This window comes from Numenius arquata, chromosome 1 (genome assembly GCF_964106895.1).
Source record: "Numenius arquata chromosome 1, bNumArq3.hap1.1, whole genome shotgun sequence".
NCBI classification, from domain to species: domain Eukaryota; kingdom Metazoa; phylum Chordata; class Aves; order Charadriiformes; family Scolopacidae; genus Numenius; species Numenius arquata.
In genome coordinates this window covers 139,113,280-139,124,558 of record NC_133576.1, presented here as the reverse complement: position 1 = coordinate 139,124,558, position 11,279 = coordinate 139,113,280, and the positions used below count along the sequence as shown (strand labels likewise).

Here is an 11,279-nt window from a genome sequence, read left to right as displayed (position 1 = left end):
TACTTGGATGGAGAGGGTGACCCAGAGAGGAGGGTGCATGGGTGAGGGCAACGGGGAAAACACACTCTTTCTTTGGCGTTGGCATCGTTTGTCTTCTGGGTAGACAGGAGGGATGTGGGCTGGGGAAGGGCTTTTGGATTAATTGGGAAGGGAGGGCGGGAGAGGTGTCTCTTTGTAAGGAGGTCAGCCTGAGCTGTTTCTTCCCAATGCTGAGCCGTGCAGAGATGTGCATGACCCTGATGGCTGGGAAACGTGTGCGGATCAGGGGGAGAAGTGGGGATAGAGACGTGTTTGTCTTGGCTGGAGCTGCGTGTGTCAGCGCAACGTGGAGTCTGCCGTGTTCTTTGCAAAGGTGTCTCTGGAGAACTGCCTTTGTTGAAACTTCTCAAAACCACTTTGAACTGACTGACAGCGTTTCCCTTCCGTACACAGCCCTGAGCACCCGTCAGTGGCATTTGGGGTGTTTAGAGCCTTCACCCACTCCCACAGGATTTCTTAAATATTTAGTTAGGGCTTGTCACACTGCTTATTGCTCTTTAGATCTCTGCATCTCCCGTGTGGCATGGGCAGAGGTGTTTTCCGCACTGCTGGGGAATTCTGGAGGCACAAAGGATACGGTGACACTTTCTCAGGTGGTGGGGTGAAGATCCTCAGGGCTAGATTTGGTTGTCCTGCACACAGCCACCCTGGTGTAGGTGCTGTTAGGAGGTGTTCTCTGGAGCATGGGAGAATCTGAGCATCTCTGGGGTCTGGGGTCTGACATGATGGCTGTCTGGGAGGTGCAGTTGTAGGAAAAGGCTGGAATAGGCTGCCCTGGGAGGTGGTTGAGTCACCATCGCTGAATGCATTTAAGAGTTGTTTAGATGTGGTGTTGGGGGATATGGTGTAGGGGAGAACTTTGTAGACTAGGGTTGATGGTTGGACTCGATGATCCCAAGGGTCTTTTCCAACCTGAATGATTCTATGATTTTACAAAAAGAGATGAAGGACTAGAGCTAAAACAGGGATTTTGACTCATTAGAAATTCAAGTTAATCCTCCTCAAGGGATGTGCTGCCTACCTTCTTTCAGGGGAGTGTGTGGACACCCCAAAGCCACTGGTGTCTGGTAACTTGTCATCCCAGTGGGGACTTGCGCTCCTGCCAGAGGCTTGTGGTGACCCTCCAGAGCCTGACTTAGGGGCCCCTTAAGAGCAGAGCCTGAGCACCCCCAAGCAGGCTCTTTGCTGTTACAGATCCTCAGAAAAGCAATCTAAAACCTTCATGACCATGGTTGAAGCTGTGATCAAGAGTGTTCTGCTGATGGCCCTCACTGCCACCCTCACTCAAGGAGCGGTGCTGACTGCTGTGTTTTTAAAACAGGTGGTGGCATTGCTGTGCCCCTTTTATTTAACATCCAGCTGATGAGAGCAGTTGGGCAAGCACCAGGAGACCCAGCTTCAATCCCCTCCTCACTCTTGCCCCTCAACATCTGGGTGGTGGTTCAGGGTGAGCTTTTGGGGAGAAGTGGAGGAAATGAGGCAGCAGCAACCTGTTAGTGGGTCTAGGATGGTGGAGGCAGAAGTTGAGGGTTTGGGCTCTCTGATCCTCTCACTGTCAGATAGTTGATTCTCGTCACTATTTCAATGCCCTGCTTTTTGGACCTCCCACTCTGCACGCAAAGGGGAGGACCTCCCCCTCTTCTCCCTAGAGATTGCTCTTTACAGGTGATGACCTGTAAAGGTGCCTCCTCCTGACTTGAGCAGAGATCACCCATTTGGATGTGCAACTATTTGCACCCTCCAGGCTGAGCACCCGACTTTCCCTGTCCTACAGGGATGGGTCCTTCTGCTCAGGCTGTCAGTGTGAAGTGGGAACCATTAGAGATCCAATGAGAGAAGTCTGCTCTGCTTCATTGCAATTGCTTTATGAAGTCCTTCAGGAAAGATTTAAAATAATCTGGAGAACAAATCTAGCGGAAAAGTAGGTCAGATGTAGACATCTCCCCTGCGTTTGGGCAGGTCATGTCATAGCTATCTGTGGCAAATCCCAGTCTCACATCCTTACCTCTGGATTTTTGCCTGGAATAAGATATCTGGGGAAATGTGGTGGATAGAAAAAGTCAAAATATTGCATTGCTTCCAGCTGGGCTGTACCATGGAGCTTTTGCATTTGAGAGGATGGGGAAATAGTTTAATAAGAGCTGCAAAATGTCAGAAAGGAAGGAAAGGGTGTCAGGGTGTTAGTACAGCATAGGTTGGGCAAGGCAACTGACTTAGAAGAAACACCTCCTAAAAGCAGAAGTTGGTCTATTGGCATGAGGTTGGGTTGGAAATACCCATTTTATCTGGAATCTGTACTTCCTTATGGCATCGAGGAAGATGCAGAAACCATGATGGTGTTGGGCATTGCAGTCAGATATTTTAATAACGTACTGTTCTCTTGTCTCCCTCCCTGCTTCCCAATGAGGATGCATCGAATGATGAAAGAAGAATCGAGTTTCAGGACAAGCAACCTGGAAAATGCGACGCGGGACCCGAGCAAAGAAAAGCTGCACATGAAGCTCTGCAGCGGGTCCTGCCATGCCGAGCAGATCCTCCAGACGCTGAACTCCTACCGGCAGAGTGGCATCTTCACAGATGTGGTGCTATTAATTGATGGACAAGAATTCCCCTGTCACCGTGCCACTTTGTCGGCCAACAGCACCTATTTCCGGGCCATGTTTGGTGGCAATCTCAAGGAAGGCCACCAGGATATCATTAATATCCAGAAGATTTCTGCTTCCACGATGTCTCTTCTTCTTGATTATATGTATGGGGGGAACATCATCATTCAGGAGGACAACGTTGAAGGCATCTTGGAACTGTCTGACTTGCTGCAGATCTCCAAGCTCAGAGATGCTTGTGTCACCTTCCTTGAAGGCCAGCTTCACCCATGCAATTGTTTGGGCATCATGAAGTTTGCTGATTCATTCTCCATTGCGTCTCTGACAGAAAAGAGCAAGAGGTTCATGCTGGAGTGTTTTGTGGAGGTGTCATGTCATGAAGAGTTCCTGGAGATGGGAGTGAAGGAGCTGGTTGAATATCTGTCCGATGAGCAGCTGGTGGTCCCCAAGGAGGAAGTGGTCTTTGAAGCCGTCATGCGCTGGGTACGGCATGACGTACCTGCCAGGAAGGGAGCCTTGAAGGACCTCCTTGAGCATGTGCGTCTGCCCCTGCTCGACCCCACCTACTTCCTGGAGAAGGTGGAAATGGATGGACTCATCCAGGACTCAAAGGAGTGCATTCCTCTGCTGCACGAGGCCCGCAAGTACTACATCCTCGGGAACGAGGTCAGCTCTTTGCGCTCAAGGCCCAGAAGGTAAAACACAGCGTCATCTTCCCTAGACCGGCATGGTCTAAGTTGATGGATTTAAAGACTGAGGGGAGTTCTTGGGATGTTTTTTCTTTTTTTTTCTGTGTGTGGTTTTATTTTTTTTTCCCTCTGCTTCTCTTTTGGCCTCCCTGTTCCCAAAATGAAGGCCTTGGAGATGTTTGCCCGGTTTAAATGATTCCTGTGAAGTTTATACTAATGCATGTGACACTTTTTCTTTTTGTTGGCAAGAAGTGCTCTGGTCACACTGCTCTGGGTGCGCAATGATGCCATCCAGATATGTGGCCAGACCATGAGCAAGAATGGGTGCTTGTAGGTCTTTATTTCAATCTGCTTTCAACAATGGGTAGAGCACTGGGTTGAGACCTGTTTTCCATTCTTGGCTCTGCCACTGGTCTGTTCTCATTTCACCTCTTTTGGTCTCTCTCCCGCTTTCTCCAAGCTGTTAGCAGGAAGGCTTGGACCGGTCTCAGTCCTCCTGGCCATCAGCATGGTGCCTTTCTCAAAGGCATTGCTGTAGGGTCAGGAATTAGTATCCAGGGAAAAAAAAACAAACCAGTTATTATCCAGGTGTCTACCTGGATATCCTCAAATTGCTATTTTTTTTTTCTTTTTTTTTCCTCATTGGTTTATTTATGAGCAGCAAGAAGATAAAGAGGTGTTGGCCCAGGCAGCTACCAGTGTAAAATGGAGGAGGTATTAAAAAAAAGAGATTTCTCGGGTGTGTGTGTAAATCTGCAGCTTTTAGTGACTGTGAAGTTTGGATTTGATCAGCCACGTTTTAAGTCTCTCCTGCTTCTTCATGGTCCCACAGGTCCCTTAGGGTGGGCTTGGTAAGAGTACTGATGGACATCTCTGCTCTGTGGTGGGTGGCCATATCAAACTGAGTGATTTGCAAGGCTCCCCATCTTTTTCCAGAGGACACCCATGACCACAAGGCTGCAGGGCCAGGTTCTTGTGCTCTCCTGCTCTTCAGACCAAGGAGTGAAGTTTTTTTTTGCCACTCAGTGGTGGAACATCCTGGGCAGAAGGATGGAAGTTGCCCCAGTGCGTCTCAGAAGTCACAGCCTGGCATTTAAGGGCATGTTTCTGTCAGGTGGAAGGGATGGTTTGACACCTCTTCTCGGTGATGAATATCACAACAGGCTCCGTGATGACCTTCTCAAGGATGCAAACAGCTAAAATTCACTGGGGATAAATCCCACCCCCCAGCTTCCACATTTTACCTCCCTCCTTTTACATCTTTGGTCTTAAGTGAATTGTCCCAGCCTTCACAAACCATGGCAGAGCTGAGGATTGGACCAAGCCTTTCAAATCCTCTTTCATCCTCCTCCCTCCTCTCCCCTCCCCTGCTGCAGAGCTGTTCCTCTTTTGCCACCTACTCGCTGGCAGGATTTTTCCTTCCCCTGCTGTCTGTCTCGTCTGTTCACTGCTATTAGGGCTGGAGAGAGAGAGAGATATTTCCTGGAAACACTCCTCTCTCCAGGCAGAGAGCTTGTCGCGGGCGGGCTGCCAGGAATGGCTTTCCACGCTCATGGCTGTGTCTTGAGGATTAGGCTTGATTTGTGCTGGAGCGGGGAGGATGGTGAGTGGCAGGAGGCAATCTCACAAAGGACTTTTAAAGGTCATTCCCATTTTCTTTCCCTACGCAGTTTGGACCCTTTTCCCACCCAGTCTGGGAGGTGCCTTTGTTTTGAATGTGGGGAGAAAAGGGAAGGTGCGGGGGTGAAATGATTTGCCCAGAAAATCAGCTGATGCAGGAGAGGCCTCTTCTCTCTGTCCATTGGACTGTGTTGCCAATGTCCTAGATCATCATCATCCCTCCCATACTAGATAGAATAGGATCCTAGATAGGATGGGAGGGATGATGGAAAGGATTAGCATTGGCCTGGGGAATTACCCATGCCTTTCATGGTCTAGGTTCATGGAGCTGGCAGAAGTCATCATCGTCATTGGGGGTTGTGATAAGAAAGGCCTTCTGAAGCTGCCCTTCACGGACCTCTACCACCCAAAAAGCAGGCAGTGGACAGCCCTCTCCAGCGTGCCTGGCTACACCAAGTCAGAGTTTGCTGCCTGCACACTGAAGAACGATGTGTACATATCAGGTGAGATACCCTGGACCCAGACGGTCCCTTCCTGGTTGCAAGGAACGGCACGACCTCTGCTTGGGCATCTACTCTTTGGTTCTGTTCACTAGGACTCATTCACGTGCATTGTAGTGATAGGACGAGGGGTAATGGTTTTAAAATGAAAGAGGGGAGGTTTAGATTAGTTAGTAGAAAGAAATTCTTGACTGTGAGGGTGGTGAGACCCTGGCCCAGGTTGCCCAGAGAAGCTGTGGCTGCCCCATCCCTGGAGGGGTTCAAGGCCAGGCTGGAGGGGGCTTTGAGCAACCTGGTCTGGTGGGAGGTGTCCCTGCCCGAGGCAGGGGGCTGGAACTTGATGATCTTTAAGGTCCCTTCCAACTCCAACCATTCTATGATGCTATGATCTCAGCTTTGGAGCAAAGTCATTTCTTGGCGAAGTTTATCCTTAGGTGGTTTGGATTTTGCTGTCCCAAGGAAAAATTTCACCTTTGAGGAAGAAGATGGCAGCATTAAAAAAACTTTCCATTCTGTTGGGCATCTGTCAAAAGCGCTCAGCTGTGGAATGAGATGGTTTTGGTGTATGCTGTCAGGCAGGGTTTCCTAAAAGATCAGAGCCTTCTGCCTGTCCCTCACTTAAAATACAATGCCATATGAGGGATAGAGCAATGTAACAACGTGTAAAAAGTGCCATGACATCCAGAGGGTATCTCCCTTGGAAAGGTGTGTTAACATGGCCATAAGCCAATAACTGTATTCTGGCCTAAGTTAGAATCATAGAATTTTCTAGGTTGGAAGGGACCTTTCAGATTGAGTCCAACCATCAACCCAACACTGACAAAAAACCACTGCTAACCCATGTCACTTAGCGCTACGTCAGCCCGGCTTTTAAATACCTCCAGGGATGGCGATTCCACCACTGCCCTGGGCAGCCTCTTCCAAGGCTTGACAACCTTTTCAGTGAATAATTTTTTCCTAATATCCATCCTAAACCTCTCCTGGAGCAACTTGAGGCCATTTCCTCTTGTCCTTTCACTTGTTACTTGGGAGAAGGGACTGACCCCTAGTTGTTCCATTGCATGGAGGAACTATGCAATATTGTGGTGTAGTGAGGTGATGCAGCTGTCCTTGGGATTGCATCAGCCCTGCATCCCTCTGTTTTTCAGGAGGACACATCAGCAGCAACGATGTTTGGGTGCTGAGCTCCCAGCTGAATGTCTGGATCAAGGTTGCTTGTCTGCAGAAAGGCCGATGGAGGCACAAAATGGCAACGCTTCAGGGCAAGGTAAGCAATGGCCTGAACTTTGGAAGAAGCCACATGGAGCACTGTCCCCCACTTTTCCTGCTGCCCACTACGATGAGAAACTATCAGTGTGTGTTTGTCTTCTGGGTCATTTAGAGATGGTTTTGATGGGAGAACAACTAGGACCTAACCAAGACATTGTTTCAGTCGGGTGTGTGTTGTCTCCTGAAGTAGCCACAAATGAAGTTGTAGCAGTAAGATCTTCCGTGGGGTGGTGCAAAACTACTGCAGATAGCTGTGTCAAGTCTTTGGGTGAAATCCATACAGTGTGGGGTGTTTCATAGAATCATAGAACGGTTTGGGTTGGAAGGGACTTTTAAAGGTCATCTAATCCAACCCCAAGGTTTTACTGTGGCTTGGTGTCTGTCTTTCTGGCCAAGTCCTGACATCCCTTCCTGTACGTCATGACACCGTAGCCCATTAGGTGAGTCCAGGAGTTTCTAATCGGCTTGCTTTGCTCCTTTTGTGGCAGATCTACGCTGTGGGAGGTTTTGATGGTTTTTACCGCCTCTCTAGCGTGGAGTGCTATGACACCTTCTCCAACAGCTGGTCAACCTTGGCCCCGCTGCCTCAAGCTGTGAGCTCGGCGGCCGTGGTCTCCTGCCTGAACAAGCTGTATGTGATGGGTGGTGCTGTGGATGACACCGCTAACACCGACAAGGTATTGCTGGGGCATCAAAAATGGACAGAGATCTAAAAAAGAAGGTTTACCAGAAAACATGGAGGGAAATGAGGTTGTCCTTAAGCTACAAGGGTGCCTTATTTTGGAAGTCTAATAAGTCTCCCTTATAATAAGATGAGAAGTCATACATTTAAATGGAAGTCAATGAGATTTACAGACCAGAAAGGGAAGGCGTCAGGAGTTGACAGTATATGAGACATGGTTTCAGTAGAACCTGTTCTGCTCTGAAGCCTGGTCAGCCCTGAGGCACCACAGGAACAAATCTCCAACACTGACGGTATTCACTTCAGATAAGTAACAATCATAGTAACTGCCTGGAGGAGACCTCTTCAAGCCAGACATGGTGGTTTTGGTCTCCTGAGCTGCAGAAAGAGCCATCAGCGCTGCTCAGCTCCATCTCTGAACACTTAATCATGCACTATCTGGGTCAAGGACAGCCACCCTGGGGGTTGTAGTTTGGGAGACTTGAATGCAAGAGGGAATGCTAGAACCCCTCATTGCTTTGCTCTTTGCACTGGTCTCCGGGTGTTGAAGCTCCCATCTGTGTTTCTGTCCCCATGTGCTTTTATTTCTAGTGAACAGCAGCTTCATCCAAGCAGGGAGATGTGGTAAATTCCATGTTTCTGTGTTTCTCCTCCCAGGTCCAGTGCTATGATCCAGAGGACAACAAGTGGACGCTTTTGTCTCCAACCCCTTTTTATCAGAGGTGCATCAGCGCCGTCTGCTTGGACAACATCATTTATGTTGTAGGCGGACTCCTCAGTAAAATCTTCAGCTACGATCCAAGGAAAGACAGCTGGCGAGAAGTGGCCACCCTCCCTGGGCCTCTGGTAAGGAAGAGGTTTGGCTCCAAGCATGTGAACATGACCTCTGCAAAGCAACTCAAATATATATATACTCGCCATCAGTGTCCATACTGCTTGGAGGATGTCTCTCTCACAGCAAACCCAAGTTTTATTGCTGAAGCTGGGTCTACACCAGCTATTAATGCCAGAGGAATGGCTCTGTGGGGTGAAATCTGTTGAGGATCTGTCCTCCACACTGTGTTTCAGGATGAGGCTTATAATGGCTCTAGTCTGGTCTGTGGACTGAACATAGGCTGGTGGTGGTTGTGTATGTTGGTTTAGTGTCTTCACAGTCTTGTACTCCAAAGCCATGCTGCATTGTGAGCCATGGCAAAGTGAAGAAGAATGTTGGGACACAGCTCACCCGAATCTGAATTAAAACACCGTGTTAATGCATCCTTATAAGGGGCTTTCACAGGGAGGTTCTGGCTGGATCTCTGGGCTCTTGGTGGGCTTATGAGTCTGTGCTGTGCCTGGGGGGCTGCCAGGAACAGCAACATCCCATCGTTGACTTGAGGCATTGCAAGTGCCTAAATTCTTACTGAAACCGTACTATTGCACCACCCCAAGAGCCAGACATCACTTACTTTACCTACTTTTGCTCCCTTCTGCTGAGCAGGGGAGAGTTGAGCCCATTGCGATGACTCCCCTGCCCCTGCTCAGCCCCCTTGCCTAAAGCTTGAGTCTTGCTCCTCAGCTCTTGGGCTTTCCTTCTGCTTCCCAGGAAAGCTGTGGCCTGACGGTGTGCGGAGGGAAGATTTACATCCTGGGTGGCCGAGACGAGAATGGGGAAGGCACGGACAAAGCCTTCACTTTCGACCCGGTGACGGGGATGGTGGAGCAGCAGCCGCCACTGCAGCGCTGTACCAGTTATCATGGCTGTGTCACCATCCTGCAGCGCATGAGCAGATGACCACGGGGCTCCAACAGCGTCCACCTCCCACCCAGAGCCTCCCCTTGAGACAGTGGCCATCCAGAGTGTGGATGGACATCTCACCTTTGTGTGGGGAAGGGCAATCCAAGCCACCGAAGAAGGTGTGCTCCAACCAGCCCCTGGGAAGCCTCTGTTTTGTTTTTTCCTGGCCTGATGATGCCAATGGCTTTGATACTGATCTAGGTGAGAAGAGGAAAGGGTGCTGGACTGTGTGAAGCTGCATCACAGACCTTGCCACAGAAGGATTCAAATATCCTTGCAGCCCCTGGAACCTCTGAATTTGACCTTTACGTATGTTTTCCTAGCTATATATTGCAGTTTTCTGTTATGTTGGCAACAGAGGCTCATGTCCTGCAAGGACATGTATTTGCGGCTTTCTGACACCCAAGTCTGTTGCAGTAACGACTGTTAACAGGATCCAATTCTTTAGCTAAAGCCACCTGATATTTGTGCATTTAGCCCTGTAGAACCCTGTGGCAAACCACGGTGGTGACCTAAATGGTCATTAACGTCCATGAATGGTCAGTCCCATTACAGTGGAGAGATGAGATTGAGACTTCAAAGCTGATAGCCCAAGAAAATTCCTCCACTAAATCCCCAAAAGCCTGATTAAATAGGCCAAGCTCTGACTCCATTCTGCACTTGCTGTATGAGGGTCTATTCCCCTAAAACACAGAGTGCTGTCTCCTTTCATACACGTTTTGTAGTTGGACTGCTATCTCACTGTGTCTTTGTCCTTGAGAGGACAAGTGGATGATATGGCCAAGAGTTGTTCTTTGGAGAGCAGCGTTAGGGGAATACTAATGTGTAGGAATCAAGCATGAAGACCTGAGGCATGGTTGGTAGCCACAGAATCACATCTGGCTCATTTTGGCTCTGGAGTATGCTAGCAAGCAATTAAAATAAACTGAATATTTAACAGATTTGATACAAAGTCCCCTGGAGCCTGAATGTGCAGCTCATTTGGAGGGCAAGTGTGTGATTACACAGACTGTGTTGCTCCAAGCCAGTTGGTCTCACGTCTAGAAATGATCCTGAGCGCATTTGATTTGGTAGAATAGCCATAGCTTTTGGTGTCAGTGTCTTTTTAGTCCATGCCTGGAACTGGCAATTTCTGATGGGTCCGTGTAAATGTTCATGTTGCTCAATTAGGGACTTAGTTGCTGCCAAATGTAGAGTGGGGTCTCTTAAAAACTCCTGTTACTTGTACATTGCAGGGTGCACCCCTCTACAGCAGCTGCTGGCTGGCTGCTGTTTTCTCTGCACCTTCCTCTCCTCACCCCAATGATGACTTCTTCCTGAAGTAGAGGACACAACTATGTCCACTGGCCCAGATACTCCCCTTGTCAGGGCCTTTTAATTGTCTTAAACCTCCTGGTTTTGCCTGCTTTCCCCCATATAGCTGGTTTTTATGTGGTCCTCTTTAGTGCTTCTGTTTTCTGTGAACTCTGAGAAGTTCACCGCTTCTTCATGGTGATGTCAGGCCTACCTATAAAACACGGCAAAAAGAAGTCCTTGCTGAAGAACCAAAATTGGCTGTAACTGGAGCACACTGATCTCTTCTCTTTAGGAAATGTGTGCTCTTCCATTGCCCAAGTGATGAGCAAGGTGTTTTGTTGCATGAAATGTACCTGGGGCTCCCCATAGTCACGTCTGGAAAGTCTCAGGGCTATCATAGCCATTTTGTTCATTGAGGTGCACTACTTGGATGTTCTCAGCCCCAAATTCTGCTTAAGGCGTGTGCATGTGGGTTAGCCATTTTAATTGGATCATAATCACAGAATCACAGAATGATATGGGGTTGGAAGGGACCTCTGGAGATGATCTAGCCCAATCCCCTGCCAGAGCAGGGTCACCCAGAGCAGGTTGCACAGGAATGTGTCCAGGAGGGGTTTGAATGTCTCCAGAGACAGAGACTCCACCACCTCTCTGGGCAGCCTCTTCCAGGGCTCTGCCACCCTCAAAGTGAAGAAGTTCCTCCTTATGTTTAGATGGAACTTCTTATGTTCCAGTTTGTGCCCCTTACCTCTTTTCCTGTCACTGGGCACCACTGCAAAAGGACTGGCCCCATCCTCGTGACGC

At 48.9% G+C, this 11,279-nt stretch overlaps 1 protein-coding gene across 1 annotated transcript; it reads left to right on the top strand.

The window, feature by feature from the left end:
* Nucleotides 1-2,447: 2,447 nt before the first annotated feature.
* KLHL35 (kelch like family member 35) lies at nucleotides 2,448-9,176 on the top strand. The gene is made up of 6 exons (XM_074154042.1): nucleotides 2,448-3,337; nucleotides 5,270-5,454; nucleotides 6,600-6,718; nucleotides 7,209-7,397; nucleotides 8,060-8,248; nucleotides 8,988-9,176. The coding sequence occupies exons 1-6, from the start codon at nucleotides 2,448-2,450 to the stop codon at nucleotides 9,174-9,176; spliced, it is 1,761 nt and encodes a 586-aa protein (XP_074010143.1).
* Nucleotides 9,177-11,279: the final 2,103 nt, after the last annotated feature.